At 33.9% G+C, this 25,275-nt stretch overlaps 4 protein-coding genes across 4 annotated transcripts; 2 read left to right on the forward strand and 2 right to left on the reverse strand.

Moving 5' to 3' along the window:
• Nucleotides 1-724: 724 nt before the first annotated feature.
• Nucleotides 725-4,355, forward strand: LOC104782906 (uncharacterized). The gene is made up of 2 exons (XM_087453304.1): nucleotides 725-3,556; nucleotides 3,673-4,355. Exon 1 carries the CDS (start codon nucleotides 774-776, stop codon nucleotides 2,730-2,732), a length of 1,959 nt encoding a protein of 652 aa, XP_087309430.1. The 5' UTR covers nucleotides 725-773; the 3' UTR covers nucleotides 2,733-3,556; nucleotides 3,673-4,355.
• On the reverse strand, nucleotides 3,065-4,004 carry LOC104782915 (phosphopantothenoylcysteine decarboxylase). The gene is made up of 2 exons (XM_010507981.3): nucleotides 3,663-4,004; nucleotides 3,065-3,548 (listed from the first exon to the last, which is right to left on the reverse strand). Exons 1-2 carry the CDS (start codon nucleotides 4,002-4,004, stop codon nucleotides 3,255-3,257), a joined length of 636 nt encoding a protein of 211 aa, XP_010506283.1. The 3' UTR covers nucleotides 3,065-3,254.
• A 717-nt stretch (nucleotides 4,356-5,072) lies between the features above and the next one.
• On the reverse strand, nucleotides 5,073-8,056 carry LOC104782925 (uncharacterized). The gene is made up of 4 exons (XM_010507990.3): nucleotides 7,455-8,056; nucleotides 6,398-7,309; nucleotides 5,791-5,856; nucleotides 5,073-5,672 (listed from the first exon to the last, which is right to left on the reverse strand). Exons 1-4 carry the CDS (start codon nucleotides 7,716-7,718, stop codon nucleotides 5,361-5,363), a joined length of 1,554 nt encoding a protein of 517 aa, XP_010506292.2. The 5' UTR covers nucleotides 7,719-8,056; the 3' UTR covers nucleotides 5,073-5,360.
• Nucleotides 8,057-20,400: 12,344 nt separating this feature from the next.
• On the forward strand, nucleotides 20,401-24,869 carry LOC104782935 (mitogen-activated protein kinase 9). Its single transcript, XM_010508000.3, has 11 exons — nucleotides 20,401-21,073; nucleotides 21,856-22,264; nucleotides 22,356-22,483; nucleotides 22,573-22,632; nucleotides 22,748-22,897; nucleotides 23,192-23,347; nucleotides 23,474-23,611; nucleotides 23,759-23,832; nucleotides 23,923-24,024; nucleotides 24,150-24,381; nucleotides 24,477-24,869. Exons 1-11 carry the CDS (start codon nucleotides 20,720-20,722, stop codon nucleotides 24,540-24,542), a joined length of 1,869 nt encoding a protein of 622 aa, XP_010506302.1. The 5' UTR covers nucleotides 20,401-20,719; the 3' UTR covers nucleotides 24,543-24,869.
• The last annotated feature ends 406 nt before the right edge of the window (nucleotides 24,870-25,275 follow it).

Here is a 25,275-nt window from a genome sequence, read left to right on the forward strand (position 1 = left end):
TTTTAATGTTTATGTGATGATGAAAAACTATTGTTTACAGTGACATATCCTAAATCATCTCATATTAGTGTGTCAATTATAAATTTTAATCAAAATGTTCTTCACACGCATATATATATATATATATATATTATTGGTGGCTTGCAAGTGATTGTGTATTAATTAAATCATTCATATATGATCAAATTTGTTCCGAAGCAAAGTTAGTTTATATCATACGTGAATTCTCACGCACGTATGAATCATTACATTTCTCTTTAACAGAGATATTTTCCAAGCTAGATATTTCACACACACACACACATGTACATACAGTATATTACAAAGTCAGTTACAGTCTATGAGTTTTTAAAATTCTTAGTTGAAATAATTTAGTGTTATTCATTTAACAAATTTAAAACATAGACTAATCTCTTTAGAAAATTTTTAATAATTTTTTTTTTAGAAAAATTGAAAATAAATTGTATAACTGGAAAAAAAAATACTATATCTTTAAATACTATACTGGAAAATAAATACTATACTGGAAAATAAATTCGTACTACAGTTTAATTTTTTATTTAAAAAAAAAAAATACTATATCTTTAGTTTTTCCAACTATCCGAACATTTAATGGATTGGGTCTACAAACGTCAAGCTTTTGGGTTCAATGAAAGCCCATATAACAATAAGAGGATAAAAAAACATAAAACATATGATAATAAGTCTTTTCTTATTTATACAAAAGTCAGTGTAAAGAGAAACAGAGAGATCGCTCGCTGCAAAAAAAAGTTATGATCTTCGTCACTCGCCTTCGACTTCTAGCCAGACACAATGGCTTCTTCTTCTTCTTCTCTATTAAACCCCACTCTTTCTCATCTGCCTCCGTAATGATCGCTGATAATGTCGAAGCTCGAATAAACAGCGAAGGAGGAGAAGATGATCCAACAGAAGCTGAAGATCGTCGACGCAGTGTAACCGATAAAGCTTACTGGAGAAGACGAATACACAGTATCTGCGCCGTACAGAAGAATCCAGACGAAGCTCTTCGTATTCTCGACGGTCTCTGCCTTCGTGGTTATCATCCTGATTCGCTTAACCTCAACAGTGTGATCCACGCTCTCTGTGACGCCGGAAGATTCGACGAAGCTCACCGTCGGTGTCTCCTCTTCGTCGATTCAGGTTTTATCCCAGATGAGCGAACCTGTAATGTTATCGTTGCGAGATTGCTAGACTTGGGATCTCCGGACAGTACGTTGAGTGTTATTCACCGTTTGATCGGTGTCAAGAGAGAGTTCGTGCCATCGTTGACGAATTACAACCGTTTGATCAATCAGTTATGTTTGATTCGTAGGGTTTTCGATGCGCGTGTGATGTTAAGAGATATGAGGAACATGGGACATGTCCCAAATGTTGTGACTTACACAACTTTGATCGGTGGTTACTTCGAGATTCGAGAGGTTAGAGCTGCTCATAAACTGTTCGACGAAATGCGTGCGCGTGGCGTAAGGCGTAATTCTCTCACAATGAGTGTTGTTATTGGTGGGTTATTGAAAATGAGAGATGTTGAAACGGGACGGAAGCTGATGAAAAGACTCTGGGAATACATGGAGAATGAGACTGATGCATCAGTTAAATCAGCAGCTTTTGCGAATCTCGTTGATTCTATGTGCAAGGAAGGGTACTTCAATGACGTCTTCGAGATTGCAGAGAACATGCCACAACGCGACTCCGTGAACGTTGAATTTGCTTACGGGCATATGATAGATTCCTTGTGTCTATACAGGAGAAACCATGGAGCTGCGAGGATTGTTTATATAATGAAGAGTAAAGGGTTGAAACCGAGAAGAACGTCATACAATGCTATCATTCATGGTTTGTGCAAGGATCGTGGTTGTATGAGGGCTTATCAGTTGCTAGAAGAGGGATCTGAATTTGGGTTTATTCCGTCCGAGTATACTTATAAGCTCCTAGTGGAGAGTCTGTGCAAGGAACTGGACGTTGGTAAAGCGAGGAATGTTCTAGAGCTGATGTTGAGAAAAGAAGGAGTGGATAGAACTAGATTCTATAATATCTATCTACGAGCTCTCTGCGTGATGGATAACCCGACTGAGATCCTGAATGTACTGGTCAGTATGCTTCAGGGAGACTGTAGGCCTGATGAGTATACACTTAACACAGTTATTAATGGATTTTGCAAGATGGGTAGGGTGGATGATGCTATGCAAGTTCTAGGTGATATGATGACAGGGAAGTTCTGTGCACCAGATGCTGTGACTTTAACTACTGTTATGTGTGGCTTGCTCACTCAAGGAAGAGCAGAAGAAGCTCTGGATGTGTTGAATCGGGTTATGCCAGAGAAGAAGATTAAGCCAGGTGTTGTTACATACAATGCTGTTATACGTGGGTTGTTCAAGCTCCATAAGGGAGATGAAGCTATGCGTGTGTTTGATCAGATGGAAAAGGCGAGTGTGACTGCGGATAGTACTACATATGCTATAATCATTGACAGGTTGTTCGTGACTAGTCAGGTGGATATGGCGAAGAAGTTCTGGGATGATGTGATATGGCCATCAGGCAGACATGATGTGTTTGTGTATGCGGCATTTCTGAAAGGGCTTTGTCGGTCTGGCTATGTAGTTGATGCTTGCCATTTCCTATATGACCTGGCAGATTCTGGAGCAATCCCTAATGTTGTGTGCTATAATACTGTGATTGATGAGTGTAGCAGAATTGGGTTGAAGACAGAGTAGCGTACGAGATGTTGGTGGAGATGAGGACGAACGGTCAGGCTCCTGATGCTGTGACATGGCGGATACTAAATAAACTACATGATTCTAGCTGTGGAAGGAGATAGTTAATTTTAAACTCTGCATCCTCGAATAGGCTGTTTCAAAAGCTATACATGTTTTTGGTTCTCAAGCAATTCGTGGCTTCTGATATCATGATCACTGGGGGAAGGAAAACACTGACTACTGATCTGAGAATTGGTTTTACCAACGCTGTGTGAGAGTAAAGAAGTTGCTTTGTTTGTTTCTCTGTCAGATTTTTGCCGGCAAATTCTAAAATTCAGTAAGCTCAGAAAGGTGAATAATCAGCAGAATTGAAGACAATACTTAAAAGAGTTAAGAGCGAGGAAAGAAACAAACAATTCTACTCCTCCAGAAACATAAATCCAGACAGCTATTTTAAGATATACAAGAAAAGCGTACCGACAGATAGAATCTATTATCTAAGATAGTGAAACAGCACCAAATGCATGTGGAAATCATGGTTTAACTAGTTCCACCACTTTGCTGATGAGCCTGCGATTCCCAGAAGAGTCTGACAGTGGAATAGATAAGAGAGGGCTCAGCCATAGCGCCATTACCGTAGTCTCCACAGGCCAGTCTCTTCTTGATAGGAGGAATGAGTGTGATTCCCAGTTCATCAAGCGACAAAAGATGCCTTTCAGTGAAAGGGTTGTTCCACATCAATGTGTTCATCGCTGGTGCAACAAAAAGTGGTTTGCTGTAGTCCCAAGCTCGTATAATGCAAGTCAAAAGATTATCACAGAGCCCACCAGCAATCTATAAAGGTAAGGGAAAAAAAAAAAGATTCCATGAGTTCCACAATTCACACAATTGAATGTTCCACAATTCACACAATTGAAGCTAAGTAGAGTGGGTTAAAAGATGTTTTACCTTTCCTAAGGTGTTAGCAGACAAAGGAGCAATGACCAAAACATCAGCCCAACGTCTAAGCTCGATGTGAAGGACAGGATCACCGATCTTGTTCCAGCTTGACCATTCATCTTCATCAGTGTACAGAGTCACTTCTTGTGGGAGGGACAGTTTATCGAGGAAATGAAGAGATGATTTGGAAACGACGGCTCTCACTTCTGCCCATTCGGTGAAACAATGACAGAGATTGCCGAATTTGATAGCAGCGACACTCCCACTAGCAGCAAGTAGTACACGAGGCTTCCTCGGCGGTATGGTGTTGTTCACTTCCATATCTTGCCTGTCTCTTTTCACATTCTCCATGGCGCTTTAACACCTTCAGAGATCTAGCAAGTAGCGAAATGGTTCGGCGAGGAAACCCTAAACAAAAAAAACAAAAAAAACTGATCTGCTTTCGAAGAATACCAAAATGTTTTAGAGGGAAGAGAGAGAATCATTTTTACTCATTAGCCGCTGGTCAAATGGGCCGTTGACTCATTCTTTTTAGGCCCTCTTTTCTGTAATAGTCGAATGGGCCATTATAAGGTACCGCACAAACTCGATTATGCAAACCAAAACATAATCTCAAGATTGCTGAAACAATGCAAGCAGCTAACTGTGTATTATGTTCAACTAATTGTAAATCGAAGATACAATGTAACAATAGTTTGATAACACCGTTCAAGCCATTGTACGAAAAATTAAAACACCGTTTAATCAATATTTTACTTTGAATTTATTTATGAAATCGATTAAAAATGATTAATCAAAATAATAAATTTATCATAATTAAAGAGTACCTTTTCAACTGCATTTTTTTTGCAAGCTTTATATTTTCTTCGTGCCACGTATTATATTGATAAAATCTATAAAGACAATTTTCTTTTTCTTTACATTATAGTTTGTATTCATAATGATGTACATTTTATTGTTCGAGGAACAAGATCAGAAACTAATAACTCTAGATTTTTAAAAAAGAGACATTTCATATCTTTTTTTCTTTTTGGTGAAAATTCATATCTTTCTTTAGTTATAAAATTTACCCATTTAAGCATGTAATGGCTGTTTGATGATGCCAAAAATACTCTATTAACATAAAAGACATGCACAGCACGAACATAGTTGTTATGGCCTTTGCCAAATGTTTATGATTGTTTTCTTCAACAAAAAAGAAAAACAAGTTTCAAACATATAAAAAAGAACTAAATTTACTTGCTAAACAATGTCAAAGTCAACACATCGAATACTGCCTTATTTTCGGGTGAATACCTTTGTACCAGCAGTTATGAGAAGATACCAACGACAACTTAATGATGTTAAGATTCGACCTGCTAAAACTAGCACAAGCAAATCTGCAGTAGAAGACAGATTGAAAAACCAAAGGCAAAGGCATTAAAAAGAAAAGATGTTGGAACACTAGAAACATCGCTAATTTACAGCCACGTCTTAAACGTTTTGGTTAAAGACACACCGACAACAACACCATTAACGAGTCTTTTGTTTTTAACTTATGCAGACAACAAAACCTACGAAAAAAAAGTAAAATTCCTTATAGATTTTTTAAAATATAAATTAAAGATACGATCCCAAAACCTAAATAAACTAGAAATAAATAAAACACTCCTAACGCCAAACACCAAGGCTATTATGTCTAGATAGATTTATTCTTTATAATTATCTTCAGAACAGTGCTTCTTGCATTGCTTCTGCTTCTGTCTGAGTCTGGGTCTCGGTCTGGGTTTGTGCTTCTCCTCCTTCTCTTTCTTGTCCCTGTTCCTGTCCTCCTTGCGTTTCAGCAGCTTCAGTTTGAGGTTCAGTCTCTGGTGCTGCGGTCTCCAATGGCTGTGGATGCACTTCTTCCATGGCTTGTGGTGGCTCAACCGTCTCCGTCACTGTTAGTCCTTCCAGATCTCTTATAGCTTGCACCACTGCAGGATTGTCACTAGTAACTCCATCTTTCAACACCTTCACGATTTCTTTTACTTTCTCTTGCTGAATCATATTTAGAGACCAAAACCAAAACATTAAGAAAGCAGAATGGGGAACTTTAAATCAAGAAACGAATCAAATGAAGCACAACCAAAATGTTTATTATATTATCAACACTTACAAAAACATCAAACTTTCTCTTGAGTTCTCCAGAATCTTGTGTCCCAGTGGTGACTGATGTAGCAATCTATAGGTTCATAAACGGCAATAATGTTAGATAATCAATACAACAATTTCAAAGATAGACACTAAATGGTTAAATCAAGAAAGTCTTTTAAACATAAATCAATTGAACACGTTACTACTTAAAAAAAGAAAAAGAATATAGATACCGGAGAACACGACTATGTTATGACTCAGAAAACCATAAAAACAGATTAGTTCACACGCTAATTGATAAAATTATTACAAGCTAAAGCGAGACATCACCGACCACTTGGTCTTAATTATGCCAAAAAAACACAGATAAGGATAAGCCAACAAAAGTGAGGGACAAACACGAATATAATAAAAACACTGGATAGATACTAAGTCAGACAGATATGGGATTACTCGAAAACAGACAATGCTCAAAAGCGGAAAGTGACATGGTACTTAATTCCACAATGATTGCAACATGAAGTCTCAACCTTTTATCTTGACGGCGGAGCAGTGAACACAATCATACACAGTACACTAACCTCAGAGATCACAAAAAAAAAAAACAGAACTGGGATGTGAGAATTTACCTTTCTAGGTCTACCAACGGGACGTCCTCGTCCTCTTATAGGCTTCATAAGCCTACTGATAACACCACCAATCTTAGGAGGTCGTCCTCGTCCACGCTTCATCCCTGGAGCAACAACAGCCGCCACAGTTTGACCACCTACAGGAGCAACGGTAACGCTGCTGCTAGGGTCAACAATTCTCCTAGGCCTTCCCCTGCGTCTAGCACCATTAGCAACATAAGGATAAACAGAGGCAGTAGCAGAGACAGATTTGGGCTTCCTCTGTCTCCCAGCAGCTCTACGACCCGGTGGTCTACCTCTACGTTTCATGATTCCAGCCATAACCGAAGCCTGAACGATTGGTCCAGCAGCAGGAGCAGATGTTCCGTTCTTCCTCGGACGACCAGGTCCCCTCTTAGCCGACTCTGTAACCGGAACCGGAGCAGCTTCGGTTGGTCTAGGTGTAGGTGATCCAACTTGCTGCTGTTGCCAGATTTGCTGTCCATTAGACTGGACTTGATTAGGTTGAACAGCTTGTAGTGGTTGCGGTTGAGCTTCAGATTTAGGTTTAGGAGGACGACCACGGCCTCGTTTCTGAGGCTGAGAAACAGAGCCAGATGCAGAGGCAGACATGGGATCATTGACGGTGTTGTTAACTTGAGGAAGAATCTCAGATCTGGGAACATCAAGACCTTGAGCTGCGGCAGCAGCAGCCACAGCTACACTCTCAGGTTGAGCAGAGGAACCAGCGAATTTGTAAGACTTCTTAACCATAGCAAGAACACCACTGTTCTTCAAAAGCTTGAGGCTATGAGTCAACAGAGCAGGATGAGCAGATGGTAAACCGGAGTGACATCTCTCGATGTATCTCGAAATTGCCATCTTGCTTGAACCATCCGGTTCGTTCAACGCGGCAATCGCAGCGCAAATCATCTACACACAGAGAGATTCAAAAAAAAAAAAAAAAAGAGAAAAAGAAAAAGGAACATAACAGAATTGAGTTAAAGGAAAAGACTTTAAGATAAGAATAGAAGTGAATTGAGTTAAAAGAAGAAACTTTAAAAGATTTAGAACTTACTTCAGAGTAAGGAGGGTGGTTGTTGGAGGAAGGATTGGTACCCATCGGCGGTTGGGGAATTTGCGGCTGCGGTTGGAAGACATGGTTGTTGCTGTTGTTGTTCATGTACGGATTAGGTACCATAGGATGAGGATGATTAAGAGCAGGGACGGCGCCGGAGCCGGAGGCAAAAGGGTGTGAGGTGGGAAAAGGAGGGAAAGGTGTGAACTGAGGAGGATGATGATGATGATGAGGATCACTTGAAATGGAAAGAGATGGATCCATTGATTTTGATGTTTTTTTTGAAAGCCAAAGAGCTAAAAGAAGAAGAAGAACAAGAAGATACACAGTTAAAAAAAAAAAAAAAGAAACAGAGGAGGAAGGAAGGTGAGATTTAGATTTAGGGTTTTTTTTCTTTTCCTTTTTTTTTTTTTTTTTTGCTCTCAGCTCTTTTGATTTTTTTTTTTTGGTTTTGTGAAAATAAAAATTATTGAGAGAGAAATATATAAATATAGTTAGGTTGGAGAGAGAAGGAGGCGGAGGAGTAGAGGAGTAGAGGAGTAGAGGAGTAGAGGAGAGAGAGATGCAAAATGACGAAAGAGATTACTATTAAATCTGACCGTAGATTTCTTTTTAATCAATAGTTCTAACGAGGATCGATGACGTGTCGTTTCATTTTTGTTTGTTTATTTTTTTATTTTTATAAGATTTGTGTTTCTTTACTTTGGTTTTTTTAGTTCTCTCTTACATACAAAATTGCTAGATTTACGCTCCATATGTAATAACAAAATTCACCCAAATTTATTTTAAAAAATGGACGGCAAATTTTCTAGAAGACCTTCTTGCTTTCAGTGTAAAAAGCACTGTTGCATTTAAGTATCAAACTCCATTAATGAGTGTATGATAAGTTGAGGTCAATATGCAATTTACTAAGTTCAACTTCAAGATCGTTTGTTTTAGCTTTTTTTTAATTTCAAAAGTTATATTTACTATGATTTTTTTTAAAATGTACATATTATGACCCTTAATCCTACGAAATTAAATGATACATCAGTTATATTTTTCATTAGAATATACTACAATTACTTGTTTTTGAATAAAATATTTTCATTACGGTTAACAAAAAAATATTTCATACTGATTAGTGTAAGTGTAAAAGAAAGTAATTATAATGATATAAAATCATTATTTGTTTAACTTTTATTTTTTATTACATACTTACATAGATGTAAAAGCACAAAGCAAACTAAATAAAACGAATAGTAATTTTTTTATTTTGTCGTGTATCGTAAATAAGCATAGTACATTTAATAGATAATTAATTTATATTATATATCTATGTATATGATAATCATAATTAGTAAATTTTAATTTGATTTTAGTTGTTTTGTCGTGTATCGTAAATAAGCATAATACATTTAATAGATAATTAATTTATATTATATATCTATGTATATGAAAATCTTAATTAGTAAAATTTAATTTCATTTTAATTGTTTTAACGTGTATCCTAAATAAGCTTATTACATTTAATAGATAATTATATTATATATATCTATGTATATGAGAATCATAATTAGTAAATTTAAATTTCATTTTAATTGTTTTGTCGTGTATCGTAAATAAGTATATTACATTTAATAGATAATAAATTTATATTATATATTTATGTATATGAGAATCATATTTAGTAAATTTTAATTTCATTTAATTGTTTTGTCGTGTATCGTTAATAAGCATATTCCATTTAATAAATAATAAATTTAATTATATATATATATATATATGAGAATCATAATTAATAAATGTTAATTTCATTTAAATTGTTTTGTCGTGTATTGTAAATAAGCATATTATATTTAATAGATAATAAATTTATATTATATATATCCATGTATATGAGAATCATAATTAGTAAATTTTAATTTCATTTAATTATTTTGTCGTGTATCGTAAATAAGCATATTACATTTGATAGATAATAAATTTATATCATATATATCTATGTATATGAAAATCATAATTAGTAAATTTTAATTTCATTTTAATTGTTTCGTCGTTTATCGAAAACAAGCTTAATTTAATTAAACAACATAATTAATACATTAGATAGTGAATAGAAATTTTTAGAACATTTAGTTTATGAAATTATAATACATAAGTTTTAAATGCAAATCTTTATTGTATTGTCGTTTACCGCAAATAAGCTTAATCTATTTTAAAAAGTATGATTAAAATAATTATATCTCAATGAAAATAAAAAGTTAGTAAAAAATTGAGATATGAAAATATGTAATTAGTAAGTTTTAAAAGAAAAAATCTAAGTGTATTGTCGTAAACTAGCTTAATCTATTTAAACATTATAACTAGATTAATAAATGGTGAACAATTACTTTAAAATAACTCATTATTTATAAAAAAATTATTGTGTCAATTGTAAATTATTATTGTATTGTCGCGTCTCCCAAATAAGTTGAATTTATTTGACCAATATAACTAAGACAATAAGTAGAGATTAGTGAACAATAATCTTAATAAAATTCAAAATATAAAAAACATAATTAGTAGTTGTTAAAAACATAGGTTTTAGTCACACATACGTATTAACAGTTATGTTTTTACGAAATTTAAAAAAACTCCAACGCATTCAAACGATATTGCAAGAAAGATTGTGAGAAAAATCTATAGTAAAGCAAAGTCTCACTATATTGGTTAGGTTTATTTTTTCGCAGTTATTTATATATCTAATTAAGTCATAAAAATACGTATTCTGTTCTAAAGGATATGATCATGCTAGTTATTAAAGAAAGTATATGAAAATTAGAAAAAATTATAAATACAAGTGAATAGATGAAAAAATTTAGTTGTAAGATCTGACAATATAAGCAAGTTATGGATCTGGAAATGACATTGACATCAACACTAGTTTTTAATTTAAACGGAAACATAAAGTTGAACAAGTACAATTGGAACAAAATCAGAATTTTTAAAACATGAAACTGTAAGGAAAAACAAGTCACTGCCAGTATATTTTTCTTTATTTTCTTGTTTTTTCCTATCCAATACTTCCTATAGAAAAGTAGCTGATTCTTTTAACTGTCAGTTTGATGGAGCAATTTTTTTACATAACTATTTTTATATCGAGTGATGAGTGAAGGATGTGGAATATATTTTACCATTTGGATTAGCAAATGTTAACATCAATGGGACTAAAAACCAATTTATAAATTTTTGGGGTAAACAGCTGCGCCACCCCTATCTCATCCATTGAGTCATCGTCCCTTCATACGTCACGGCCGGTAACCAAAATGGATCAACAAGAAAATTGTCCTGATATTACTGACAATACAGTACGAATTTATAGACGAGTATAGTACGTTAGCGCAATAAAAACCAGATAATGGGTCACCAGTCAAACCCCAAATATCACATGAGTAGCGTCATTTTCATACAACGACATATGTATGCTTATCTTTTGATATAATATATGCTTGTTGTGTCCTATGTGTGCGTGCGTGTGCTCAAATAGTTTCAACTTTTGAACAATAGCCAAACAGAGAAACCAACAAAGTGTGGCTGATAAAAGACTTGAGATGACCACCAATAAAGCCACATGACTACGATATGTGTACTGCTTAACGTACGTGGACAATCTGATTATTGTAGACCAAAACCTATAGAATATGCGATAAGTCCACAAATATAATTACTTTAATTTGTATTGAAATGTTCGATTTGTATTTCAAATTTCTTAAAGCATTTGAATAAGTAACTTTCTAGATCATATATTTTGTGATGGACGGTAAAATTCTATTTCTCGCCATATGACTAGACTAGCATCTCAAAACACATAAAGAACATTTATATACGAAGGGAGATAAAACCAAACTCATGTCTAAAAAATCAAACCCTTGTTTGTATATATGTTCCCACGAAATTTCAGAAATCGAGATACTTTTGCCATTAAGAAATCAAACCAACCCTGGTTTGCAAGGCTACATGATACTAGGATGTACACTGTTTTAAGCAGCTATCAATGTTGTCGAAGGAGTATGGGATCACCGCCCTTCGTCTGTAAGAACGAAACCTTTTACGGAAGATGATCATAATGTAGCCTTGCATGGGCAGTTGCTTAATCACATATGCCAGCTCACATAAAAATTTGTGCTCCATTGTTTTGGAGTAAATATTGATGGGAGCTTCTTCTACTTTGTTATTGAACCATGAAAGTGCACTCTCAAACAATTTATCGACTTTTGTTACTCAGATGGATATAATCAGAATTCGTTGGTCCCAGCTCAGGTCCAATATCTTGTTCAGAATCACTTCAACAACAAATCAAAGTTTTGGGATAAACATGGCCAGCCTTCCAAATTTCTTGAAGATATGATCAAAGATGTGATAACAGCGGTTGCTGGTATCCATCGGGAAGGTATAACACATCGACACTTAACGCTTGACAACTTTTATATTGTTGACAACGGAAATGGGGTGATTGTTAAGTTAGGAGGTTTCCATCACGGAAACGGAAAGCATCCTCACCAACACAGTCCCATCAGTGAAAGTGAGTATTTATTTTTACTATTGTTTTATAAATAGGTTTTGAAATATTACTCGCTTTCACTTCTTTTGAATTTCTCACTTCTCTCTTTGAATGAATTTCAGATGCTCTTCAAGCTCCATAACAATTGATGAAGATTCTATATGTAGGTAAAGCAAATGATGTGTATTTCCTAGGTCGTGAAGTATCCTACATGATACTAGGATGTACACTGTTATATTTACTATGATTTTTTTTTAAGTGTACATATTATGACCCTTAATCCTAAGAAATTAAATGATACATCAGTTATATTTTTCATTAGAATATACTACACTCACTTTCTTTTGAATAAAATATTTTCAATACAGTTAACAAAAAAAATATTTCATACTGATTAGTGTGAGATGTAAAATAAAGTAATTAATAATGATATAAAATCGTTATTTGTTTAATTTTTTTTGATTATATAATTACATAGATGTAAAAGCACAAAGCAAACTAAATAACATGAATAGTAATTTTTCTTCTTTTGTCGTGTATCGTAAGTAAGCATAGTACATTTAATAGATAATTAATTTATATAATATATCTATGTATATGAAAATCATAATTAGTAAATTTTAATTTATTTTTTTTTGTCGTGTATCATAAATAAGCATAATAAATTTAATAGACAATTAATTTATATTATATATCTATGTATATGAAAATCATAATTAGTAAATCTTAATTTCATTGTAATTGTTTTGTCGTGTATCGTAAATAAGCATAATACATTTAATAGCTAATTAATTTATATTATATATCTATGTATATGAAAATCATAATTAGTAAAATTTAATTTAATTTTAATTGTTTTGTCATTTATCGCAAATAAGCTTAATTTAATTAAACAACATAATCAATCTCTATATATATAAAAGAGAAGTACAAAATTGAAAATTGCCAAAAAATTCCAAGATGGCCATTCAATTAGTTATGAAGGAGAATGTTTATTGAAATTGGAAGGGTAATTTGATCAAAATCTTGTAAGAATTCGATTACCCGACCCGAAATGGCTAAGATCCGCGTGTTTATCCGTTAACCCGGTGGAGCTCCTCGCATTTGACCCGACAATTTCTCGGTGGATATTCTTCCTATCCTTATTGGGCTTACGAATCCCAATTATCAACTTCTTCGGAAATATTGGTCTTTGTTTTTCACACCTAATCCATATTTCATGTGATTCTCGATTTTATTTCTAAACAAATCATAACCATTTAATAAACCAAATTTGCATAATTATCGCTTACTCAATCTTTCAAAATAGAATCGTAATCTCAAATCAAAGATTTTGTGCTTGCACAAAAAGTCTTATCATTTATCGCTACTAACCCTAAACACTAATATATGAATCACCTATAAATATACTCATGAAAGGCATAGACCAAATCATCAAACATTCACCATTTCTCAAATACAAGCTTTAAAACACATACCTCACAATGGTTGCATCCTACGCCATCCTACGAGATGCGAAGCCTTTCATGACTTCATAGATAGTGCAAGATGCGAAGCCTTTCAAGACTTCATAGATAGTGCTTCAACGGTTCTTCATACCTCGAAGACATATGAAATTGTACTCGATGATGCCCAAGTAAGTATAAAGATCTTATATTTTTGTATACATAAACATTCAACAGTATTCATGTTCATAAACCTAACATACTGTTTTGTCATTTTCAAGGTACAAAGTTCATCCTTCTGTAAAAAAAGGATCTGATGAACCGGTTTCTTAAATTCAAGAGGAGAAGTCATACAATTTAAATATGAATGTAATATTCGAATGTACCATATGAATTTTGAGATTTAGAGGTTAGAAGCAGCTCTCACCTCCTTATCCTTCTATGTGAGAGTTGGTAGATCAATATGAACTTGAGAGATGTGTAGAGTGAGAGAACCAGCCAAAGTAGCAGCATTCCTTGACAGCCAAATGACATCATCTCTTTTAACTTCATTAACCTGCATGTTCGTTTGGAAGGTAAGTCTTACAATATATCCATCTAAATGTCTAAATTTTAATATAGATAAAACATCAAACGTTTATTTGTAACCTTTTTATTTTATTATTTATACCGAGAGCCTAATTGATGTTGTGTCACTACCACATATAACCCAACAAATATACTATGACCAATCGATCCATGCAACATTCCAATTCGATGAAGAATTGGGATTCTAAAGCATCAAGCAGTGAGAGAGCTCACAGATTTGGAAGGCTCGACTGCTCGAGAAGAAGATGGCTCAAATGCATCTTCGATGATAGAAGTGGAGAGAGATCTCATGGGCAATGTTTGCTCTTAAGTTGCCAATGGCGACGAAGACGACTGTAATCTTGAAAAAATAACGAAATTGTTTTGACTGTCAATATTATCCAAAAAACTTCGTTTCACCAAAATCGAAGAGAATCAAATCAAATTAAGAAGTGGCAAACTCAATGAGAAAAGAGTTCTTACACAATCGGAACTATGTACGGATGATGTCTTCTCCCTGTTGGAGGTTCCATCACGTTTGCCGATCTTGGCTTCTAGGGTAAGTGAAGTCGGGTTGGGATAACTCAAATGGGTCGTTTGATGATCTTGGCTTCTAGGGTAAGTGAAGTCGGGTTGGGATTACTCAAACGGTCGTTTGCTTTTTAGGATTGAAACGCGTCGGCTATACAGGAAATGGTAATTGCCAAGTGTTTTAATGAGTAGAAAAAAGCCACCGCATCGCGTTTTTTTTTCTTTTAATTGACATATGTTAAAATAGGGTCTTTGTTTACATTAAAATAATATAGGTTCTTTGTTTCGATATTATAACATTTTGTAAATGTTGTTTGAAGGAAATATTATTAGCATAAAAAAATGCATATATTTTTTTTTTGTAGATTAGATATATGTTACTATGTTAGGTAAAAGAATAATTTGTGTAGTTATAAATTACATTAAAAAAATTTATCCCCAAATATATAAATATTATTTATGTATGTGTGGAATAATATATGGTTTTAGATTCTTATGCAATTTAATGTTGTTTTCTATTATATGAGAACAACATATAAAGTCAACAATGTAATTTCAACTATAATCATAAAGATCTTCCGGTTAAAAGGACATGACTGCATGAGTAAATATTATACTTTTTTTTTTGCCAAACGACTAAATATTGTACATATTATCACATTTTTACCTTTAAACAAGTAACTTTTATTGTATCCTTGAGTTTTGTCTTTGTACTTTGGTTGGTTGCTTTCTAATAAATGTTATATGATGACAAAAAAGACAATTAATTTTAATTGATAAATTTCCAAACAAAAATGTTAAATTTGTATATACATCAAACAAACAAAAACATACATTAACCTACCATATATATTATCCAATTACATATTTAATTTTAAAAACATATTTTGAGTTATAAACTATATAAAACATAAGAAAAGCAAGAAAACATTGTCCTATGTAATACCACGGGTCTAAAAAATAACTAATTAATATGCAAATTTTAATAATCAAAAATATAAAAACTAAAAAAATTGGAAATTATTATTTTAAATACAATAACTGAAATTTTTGGGTTTTGCAGTCATATGAACTCAAATGTGGACATACTCCATACTACCTTAGGATGTTTTTATACGTGTTAAAAAATTTAAATCCATTGTGAGACCGATCTAGAATGACAAGTTCGAACTATTAAACCAACATTAAAAACTATTAACTTATTTTTATATTATACATTTGTAATCCCAGTTTGAATTAATTAAGTGACAGATTATATCTATAATTATTATATGAACTACAAAATATACAAACTGGACAAAAAAAAATAACACTATACTTCTCCAACTAACATTTTAAAGATAGAAAATTTAGATATATATATATATATACATATATATATATATATTAAAAAATTTATCATGTGGTGTACCGAGAGTTCAAAATATACATATAAATGTATCCGTATAGTAATTGATAGAAACACCACATTCAATTTTTTTGGGTTAAGAATTAGTATGTATATGTACATAATAAACTAGACCTACTAATAAAATTATTACAACTCCTCAACTTATTAATAAATAAAAAACAAAAGAAAACAACAATTTGTAGAAAAAAATATACACCAGAACAGATTTGTTTTTTTTATCAACCACCGCAAGACCAATAAAACTTAAAATGCTAATAAATAAAAATTTGTCCCGTGGTATACCGCGAGTTCAAACCTAGTACAATATATATATTGAATAGAAGTTTTTAGAAAATTTAGATATGAAAATATAATTAATAAGTTTTAAATGCAGATCTTTATTGTATTGTCGTATATCTCAATCAAGCTTAATCTATTTAAAATATATGATTAAAATAATATTGATTTTTTTTTAAAAAAAATTGACATATGAAAATATGTAATTAGTAAGTTTTAAAAGAGAAAATATGAGTGTATTGTCGTTTATCGCAAACAAGCTTAATTTATTTAAACACTATAACTAGAGTAATAAATGGTGAACAATAACTTTAATAACTTATTATATAATTTTCTATTGTGTTAATTGTACATTATTATTGTATTGTCGTGTATCGGAATTTATTTAACCAATATAACTAAAACAATAAGTAGTGATTAGTGAACGATAATTTTAATAAAAAGCAAAATATGGAAAGTATAATTAGTAGTTGTTAAATCCAAAGTTTAGATGCATATCTCAACGAATTCTAATACTACCAATGTCAGTTGTATATATTAAACATAGCGCCTTTTCTATTTAAAATTTTATGTTTTATGTATTTAACGTTAAGCTTAATTACAAAATTATCTTTTAAATTTTTTTGGCAAAAACTATTTTTTAATTAACAATTTAGTATTTTGAAGTTAGTATTAGAAATACTTAGAAGAAGATTCATCAAAACTTGTGTGCTTAAAGGTATTCTTGAGAGACGCATAAAAAGTGTGTGACATCATCTTACTATATTTGATGTAAGATGATCTATGGGTAGTTTGGTTGTGGAAATCGTATTAGTTGGAAAAAACGTTGTTACTATTTCCATAACATTCATTGTAATTTGAAAAAAAAGAGTAGAGAATGTCATATATCAATTGTAGATTAAAACCTTTTCTAGTTAATAAGTTCTGTACTTGATTGCGAAGATATAGAAAAATCGAACCCGTTAACATATATATGTTTCCCGTCTACTTTATGCTTTACCGTCAGTGGCGGATCTAGAAAAAAAAGTTAGTCGGGGCAAATTTTAACTGAAACGGAAAAAAATTTCTATAAGAATTCAAGTTTTTTGGTGAAAAATATAACTCAAATTTTATTTAAGAAAGACAACCCATTTAAAAAAATTGGTTAATTTTTTAAGTAACACAATGCTATTAAAAGTATACGGGTTGAAATATTGGTAAAATAAATAGACAAATTGGAGTTTTAACTTGGTTTTGTATAGATTGGAAGACGCATTTGATGTCAAAAACGTGTGAATATAGAAAAACCTGAGTAACAGGGGCAAAAAAGAATTTATTACCAGGGGCATAATTCAAAACTGTTATAAAATAACATTAGTCTAAAAAAATTTGACAGTGGCAACTGCCCCTCCCTACTCTTACGTGGATCCGCCCTTGTTTACCGTACGTTTTGCACTAGTTAATCAACAAAAACATAGGTTTAGTCACACATACGTATAGGCCTGGACAAATAAACCGACTCGAAATACCCGAACCTGACCCCGACCTGAAATACCCGAACCTGACCCCGACCTAATTCTCTCTAAATAACCAATAGGTTTTTCGTTTTCAAATAACCACATGTATCGGGTATTACCCGACCCGAACCCGAGGAACCGAAGATACCTGTTTATTACGCGAGAACAATTATACACAATATCCCTAATATTATCACATATGATTTGATTTCATCAAACCATTTGCCACTTTGCCTTATTCTCCCTCTTCGAATCCTTGTGAATTTTCCTAAAAAATCATAACTATGTCGATTTTGTCCGATTTCAAGAATCTTTTGGTTTTATAAACCAAAACCCTCAAACTGGATCTCCAAAACCTAAGTGTGATGTTAGCTTCATCTTTGGGTTCTCCGTTCATAGGCAACTAGAAGTCAATCAGATTTTTCAGATTTTGTGGGTACATTTCAGGTTTTTGTGGGTACTTTGAATACATTACATGTTTCTTAAAGTTAATACCGAAATAACCCGAACCCGATAGGAACCGAACCTGACCCTGACCCGAAATTATATGAACACGTGTTCGGATCCTATATTAGTAAACCTGAAAAACCTGACCCCAAATTATCCGAACCTGAATCCGATCCGAACACCCAAATGCCCATGCCTACATACATATTAACAGTTATGTTTTTACGAAATTTCAAAAAAAACTCCACCGCATTCAAACGCATTGCAAAGTCTCACTATATTGGTTAGGTTTATTTTTTCGCAGTTATTTATATATCTAACTAATTCATAAAAATACGTATTTTATCCTAAAGGATATGATCATGTTAGTTATTAAAGAAAGTATATGAAAATTAGAGAAAACTATAACTACAAGTGAATAGATGAAAAATTTAGTTGTAAGATCTGACAATATAAGCAAGTTATGGATCTGGAAATGACATTGGCATCAGCACTAATTTTTAATTTAAACGGAAACATAAAGTTGAACAAGTACAATTGGGAAAAGAATCAGAATTTTCAAAATTGGACTAGCAAATGTCAAGTAACATTAATGGGACTAAAAACCAATTTATAAATCTTTGGGGTAAACAGCTGCGCCACCCCTATCTCATCCATTGAGTCATCGTCCCTTCATACGTCACGGCCGGTAACCAAAATGGATGAACAAGAAAATTGTCCTGATGTTACTGTCACTGACAATACAGTACGAATTTATAGACGAGTATAGTATGTTAGCGCAATAAAAACCAGATAATGGGTCACCCAGTCAAACCCCAAATATCACCTGAGTTACTGAGTAGCGTCATTTTCATACAACGACGTATGTATGCTTATCTTTTAATATAATATGTGCTTGTGTCCTATGTGTGCGTGCGTGCGTGTGCTCGAATAGTTTCAACTTTCGAGCAATAGCCAAACAGAGAAACCAACAAAAGTATGGCTGATAAAAGACTTGAGATGACCACCAATAAAGCACATGACTACGATATGTGTACTGCTTAACGTACGTGGACAATCTGATTATTGTAGACCAAAACATATAGAATATGCGATAAGGAGTCCACAAATATAAGTACTTTTGTATTGGAATTGTTCGATTTGTATTTCAAATTTCTTAAAGCATTTGACAACCAGATAAGTAACTTTCTAAACATATATATTGTGATGGACGGCAAAAAACTATTTATCGCCATATATGACTTTAGTAGCATCTCAAAACACAGAAAGAGCATTGATATGCAAAGGTGAGATAAAACCAAACTCAAGTCTAAAAGAAAAACAAACCCTTGTTTGTATATATATATATATTTCCACGAAATTCCATAAACCGAGATATTTTTGCAATTTAAAACATACGTAATAACGAAATGAAAAAACTTGTCAACTACAAGTGTACAACAAAGCTAAAGTAATTTGCTAATCATCACTTATGATTCATAAATTTATGCTTAGAAATAGATCATATACAAATATTGTTTTACATTTGATTTTTGAAATAACGTTTTGAGCATTGGTAAAAAGACTGAAGAAAGTGAACTACCAACTATGCGTCACAAAATTACCACTTTCGCTAAGCAAAGACGGTACCAAAATGGGCATTACCATTTTTTCAAAAAGGGGTCGCGTGAGTGAGTACTCAAATTTCTTCATTACATGTTAACGGGCCGAATTATCATCCCTGAGGGCACAAGGTTCACTTATAGTAATGAGATCTCAACATGAGATGAGATGGGCCTGTCTGTGTGCTGCCTAGTTAACTGTTTTTTTTATGATCATTTTTTTTGTTTGTTTGAAAGATGAATTGTTAATTATGTTTTTCTGGTCATTTGGGTCCTCTCAACTCTCAAAGTCACACGACCGGAGACGTGCATTAGAAGAGTTACAGGGCAGACATTGGCTGTCATCTTACAATATCTCAAACCAAAAGGCCGTTTTGGCCCCACCCACCTCCAACACCACCACCATCACCGTTTTTATTTTTCTCTTTTCTTCTTCTCAATCAAACACGCTTTTTGAAATTTTTAATAATTATACAGTCCTTATCAAAAACAGTTATATACAATCTGTAATTTTGTTAGCCTAATTTGTTCCTAACACTTTATCTAATTAGTTGTTGTTATAAAGCGAAATTATGAAAACGACGATAGATAGATATTAAAATCCATGTGAATGAACCTTTATTTTTGTAAAAAAGTCAAACATACCCTTTAATTAAAAAGGTAAAAGAGTGACACACGCTTCACGTGCACCGCACGTGCCAAAAAAACCCCCTTTCACCTTCTTCATCTTCTTCTTCTCTCTTCTTCTACCTTTCCGCATCCTTCGGACAATAGAGAAACCCCAAACAGAAGAAAGGAAAATTTTAAAAAATAATAATGGAGAGTCGAATTCGAAAGAGAGAAGCACGCCATACCTGAGAGATTCGTGCGTCGAGTCAACGACTTGAAGAAACATTTTCTTTACTAATTTTAATTATAATTTTTTTAAAGAAAAAAAAAAAAAAGAGTGGTGGTGGAGGAGGGTGTTTGATGGGTGCTAGTCACAGCACCACCGTTAATAATAGTCATCATCCTCATTCTCGGAATGCTTCTAATCATCTGATCACCAACAACAGCTCTCGTCACTGTGGTTCTACAAGTGATCGTTTATCTGTTACCAGTTTACGGTCTCAGCTCACAACCATTTACAGAAACCAAGAAGAAGAAGAAGAAGAAGAAGAGGAAGAAGAAGAAGAAGAGGAAGAAGAAGAAGAAGAAGGAAAAGAGAAAAGGGCAGAAGAGGAATCGAAAAGATTCGCCCTTGTTAGGGATTTTGATTTGTCTGGTTTGAAGTGCATTAGGGTTCCTAGAAGGAATTACATTCTTATGGATCCTCATAAAAAGGTTCGTTTTTTTTTTATTTTATTTATGGAAACCATTTGGGTTACTTCTCCTCCCATGGATCTGTCGTTTCATATATCTGTTTGCTTTCTCCAGATTCAAAATTGGTTTTTGTTACTTTTTTTTTTTTGGGTGATTTCTGTTTAAAAAAGGCAAACACTTTTTGGGATTCGGATGAGTTTCTGTTTCATTTCTCCAATTTCATTGGAAGGAACTGTAGCAAATCATTGTTTAATCTCATTGGGTTTTTAAGTTATTAGAATGAAAAGGGCAATCACTTTTTGGGATTCCTATATTCTTGGTGGTTCTTTGCTTAAGAAATGTTGGAAACTGCAAGGTAGCTGTCTCTGATGGTTTGGATCTTAGTTACCAATTGACTTTTATGAAACTGTCAAATATTTTGATCAACAGTCTTAGATTTATAGTTGTGAGAAAATGCTTACAATGTGGATTTTGGTTGCTTCATGATTATACTTCCTTTGCCTCAGTTCTGAATTGGTTTTTGATGCCCTCTGGTATGATCTGAATCTATGGCACCTTATTGAAGGATTTGGAGAACTAGTAGAAACGTGACATTGTTGATTTGGTTTCTTCTTCATTATGTTTCATTTGCCTCGGCTTTTAATTGGTTTTTTGATTCCCTATAGTCTCATTATTAATCTATGGTACCTTATATATGTCTAGAAGATGATCTATATAATTTGGAGAACTTGGCAAAGTTCCCTGTCTCTCCAATCTAAATTTCTTAATAGGTGTTTTATGCTGTCATGTTTGTTTAATCGCAGGTTACACTGGAGACTGAGTTCTTTACAGAATATGGTGAAGCCAGCCGATACCAAATCCAAGAAGTTATAGGGAAAGGAAGTTACGGTGTTGTGGCATCTGCAATCGACACACATACTGGCGAAAAGGTTGCCATTAAGAAAATTAATGATGTCTTTGAGCACGTCTCTGATGCCACGCGGATTCTAAGAGAGATCAAGCTTCTCAGGTTGCTCCGGCATCCTGATATAGTGGAGATAAAACACGTAATGCTTCCTCCTTCACGTCGTGAATTCAGAGACATTTATGTTGTTTTCGAGTTGATGGAATCGGATCTTCACCAAGTTATCAAGGCGAATGATGATCTTACACCTGAGCATTACCAGTTTTTCCTCTACCAGCTTCTTCGTGGTCTGAAGTTTATACACACAGGTGAGTGCCTTGGCTCGAAAAATTCGTGTTTCCGTTCCCTTTTCACTGCTTTTCAACTCAACCTGAACGGAATCTTTTTTCTTTGTTGCAGCTAATGTGTTTCATCGTGATTTGAAGCCTAAAAATATTCTAGCTAACTCTGACTGCAAGTTGAAGATTTGCGACTTTGGGCTTGCTCGAGTGTCGTTTAATGATGCACCTTCGGCTATATTCTGGACTGTATGTTACAGACTGAAATCATAAGTTTCTATTTTGTATTCTCTAATGCATTAAGTGTTGTGAACAAAATGGTTTTCGCTTCTTTGCAGGACTATGTTGCTACAAGATGGTACCGTGCACCAGAACTTTGTGGTTCTTTCTTCTCCAAAGTAAATTCAATTCTCTTTTCTTTTTCTTTTTGTTGTTGTTGCAAAAGTTGTATGTTTCACTTATTATATGACATCACAATCTTAGCTTAAAACGGATTTTCTTTCTTTGCTGCAGTATACTCCTGCCATTGATATATGGAGCATAGGATGCATATTTGCAGAAATGCTCACTGGGAAGCCATTGTTTCCTGGGAAGAATGTGGTGCACCAATTGGATATTATGACTGATTTGCTCGGTACTCCGCCTCCCGAAGCTATTTCAAGGGTTAGTTGGTAGAGTTCATCTATTTCTGTTTACGACAATTTGGCTGCTAGAGTTTTTTTGATGCCTTAATGTCGTATGAGTTGAAAGTTTTATAAATGATGACTAATTGTTTACTAGTACGGTAGCTAGTACCTTCCAGCCATGGCGAGTAGTTTGGGCTAGCTTGGGCTAAATTCATATTAATTGGTAGGAAAGCTCAGAAATATGAGCATACTGTTGTTATAACGTTACAAGACAAGGATGGATCAGTTTTCTATTTCCTGTAATGATGGTTAGTGTTTTGTGTTGTGACAGATTCGTAATGAAAAGGCGAGGAGATACCTGGCCAATATGAGAAGAAAACCGCCAGTTCCATTCACTCACAAATTTCCTCATGTAGACCCGTTGGCCCTTCGCTTACTGCACCGTCTTCTTGCATTTGATCCCAAAGACCGTCCCACAGCTGAAGAGGTAAAGCTCCTGTATTGTACTTTTTTGTCTCTAGCGTTTCCACTTCAAAGTTTCAGAGCAGTTTCAATCACTCTCAGAAAAGGAAACTTTATATATACATGTTTGTGTGTGCGCGCGTGTATACAGGCACTGGCAGATCCTTACTTCTATGGTCTGGCAAACGTGGACCGGGAACCATCTACTCAACCGATTCCAAAACTTGTGTTTGAGTTTGAAAGAAGGAAGATAACGAAAGAAGATGTGAGAGAATTGATCTATAGAGAGGTACACTAATCTCTTATTGTTTTTGCTTCACTAAACTTGTTTGGATTGGTTAAACTCTGAACAATGGCATATTGTATCTTCTTCTTTTTTCCACGTATCCATTGGTTAATCGTAATTCTTACAAAACCTGAAAATGAAACAATGCAGATATTAGAGTATCATCCTCAGATGCTGCAAGAATATCTTCGAGGTGGAGAACAGACTAGCTTCATGTACCCAAGGTACATAAAAACATTTAAAATCTGTCTTCAAAATTTACTACTAATTATGAGAAGTAAGATAAGGATTTTGTAATCTCAATGAACATGCAGTGGTGTTGATCGGTTTAAGAGACAATTTGCACACCTTGAGGAAAATTACGGGAAGGGTGAGAGAGGCTCACCTCTTCAACGCCAACACGCTTCTTTGCCTAGGTAATACAATTTTTGTTTGTTGGTTTGTCCGTAAAACTTATTTAAAAAGTCATCGGACTTCCCCGAATCTTTTAAAGTTTGTTTCTCATTCCGTTGTGTTGTGTTGGAACCTTTTTCTGTTTCAGAGAGAGAGTCCCTGCTCCTAAGAAAGAGAATGAATCACAGAATCACGAAATCGAGAACAGATCCACAGCTTCTTTAGCCACGACCCTCGAAAGCCCTCCAACGTCACAACACGACGGCTCAGACTACATGAATGGGACGAGCTATACTGGTTACAGTGCTCGCAGCTTGCTAAAAAGTGCCAGCATCAGTGCATCTAAATGCATTGGCGTGAAACAACGAAACAACTCCGAGGTAAAAAATCAAGAAGCATTATAGAGATATATATATAGAATAGAGTACAAGTTTGTATACACTTGTTCTTCACATTCTTGTTTACTTTTTTACAGCACGGGGAATCGAACAATGATACGGTAGATGCTTTGTCTCAAAAGGTTGCGGCTCTCCACACTTGATTCAGATATTGGGGAGTGAAACTTGTTGCTAACAGTAGGCGGCTGATTCTACAACTCGTATACACATCTCTCACAGAGAAGAAGAAGAAATGTTATGATCTTTGATAGATACTGAGAGACATGAGCTATGAACAAAACAAGTTAACCTTCATTGGTCTTCATTTGTCCATCAATTCGAGTTGTACTAAAAAAAAATGGATGAAGAATTGTGGAAATACCCCCAGACGTTTGGCTTTACAACATGTTAACCCCTGGATTTATGTCTTACAAGTATTTGACCTTATCAGGCGAAGAAATTCAAAAGTGAAGTTTGTGTTTTTATTTAAACACATAATCTTGACCCCTTATATGCCTAAGCTAAGCCTAACTATACATGTTTATATAAGTGAGTTAGTATGATGATCACTTCGCCCTCCAATGATATAGAATGATTTTGATTTACTGTTGATTTTCTTCTTTTTGGTCGTCCCATTTGCTTTCTTTGTTCTCTCGCTTTTGACTAGTGAGTGGCTTTTTTAGAGAGAGCCGATGAAAACACTGTTACGAGCTGTACATATCATACATAACTTTAAATTAGTCCGCAATATACAATAATGTCGTGAATTTTAGTCTATATCCAAAGTGAGTATATACCATTTTGTAACTCTACTACAGTAGTAGTCGTTACTTTTTGTTATGGCATTCCCGAAAAAAGGATTGTAATGTCATAGTTTAAGCAGCTTTTTACTAATTC

This window comes from Camelina sativa, chromosome 1 (genome assembly GCF_030686135.1).
Source record: "Camelina sativa cultivar CO46 ecotype springtype chromosome 1, ASM3068613v1".
Lineage (NCBI taxonomy): Eukaryota > Viridiplantae > Streptophyta > Magnoliopsida > Brassicales > Brassicaceae > Camelina > Camelina sativa.

Coding starts and splice junctions, on each gene's coding strand:
- LOC104782906 (XM_087453304.1), top strand. CDS start 774: ATGATCTTCGTCACTCGCCTTCGACTTCTAGCCAGACACAATGGCTTC.
- LOC104782915 (XM_010507981.3), bottom strand. CDS start 4,004: ATGGAGAATGTGAAAAGAGACAGGCAAGATATGGAAGTGAACAACACC. Junction 3,549..3,662: donor CTGCTAACACCTTAGGAAAG/GTAAAACATCTT, acceptor TTACCTTTATAG/ATTGCTGGTGGGCTCTGTGA.
- LOC104782925 (XM_010507990.3), bottom strand. CDS start 7,718: ATGGATCCATCTCTTTCCATTTCAAGTGATCCTCATCATCATCATCAT. Junction 5,857..6,397: donor CCGTTGGTAGACCTAGAAAG/GTAAATTCTCAC, acceptor ATGAACCTATAG/ATTGCTACATCAGTCACCAC. Junction 5,673..5,790: donor AGAGAAAGTTTGATGTTTTT/GTAAGTGTTGAT, acceptor AATATGATTCAG/CAAGAGAAAGTAAAAGAAAT.
- LOC104782935 (XM_010508000.3), top strand. CDS start 20,720: ATGGGTGCTAGTCACAGCACCACCGTTAATAATAGTCATCATCCTCAT. Junction 22,898..23,191: donor CTCCCGAAGCTATTTCAAGG/GTTAGTTGGTAG, acceptor GTGTTGTGACAG/ATTCGTAATGAAAAGGCGAG. Junction 23,348..23,473: donor ACCGTCCCACAGCTGAAGAG/GTAAAGCTCCTG, acceptor GCGTGTATACAG/GCACTGGCAGATCCTTACTT.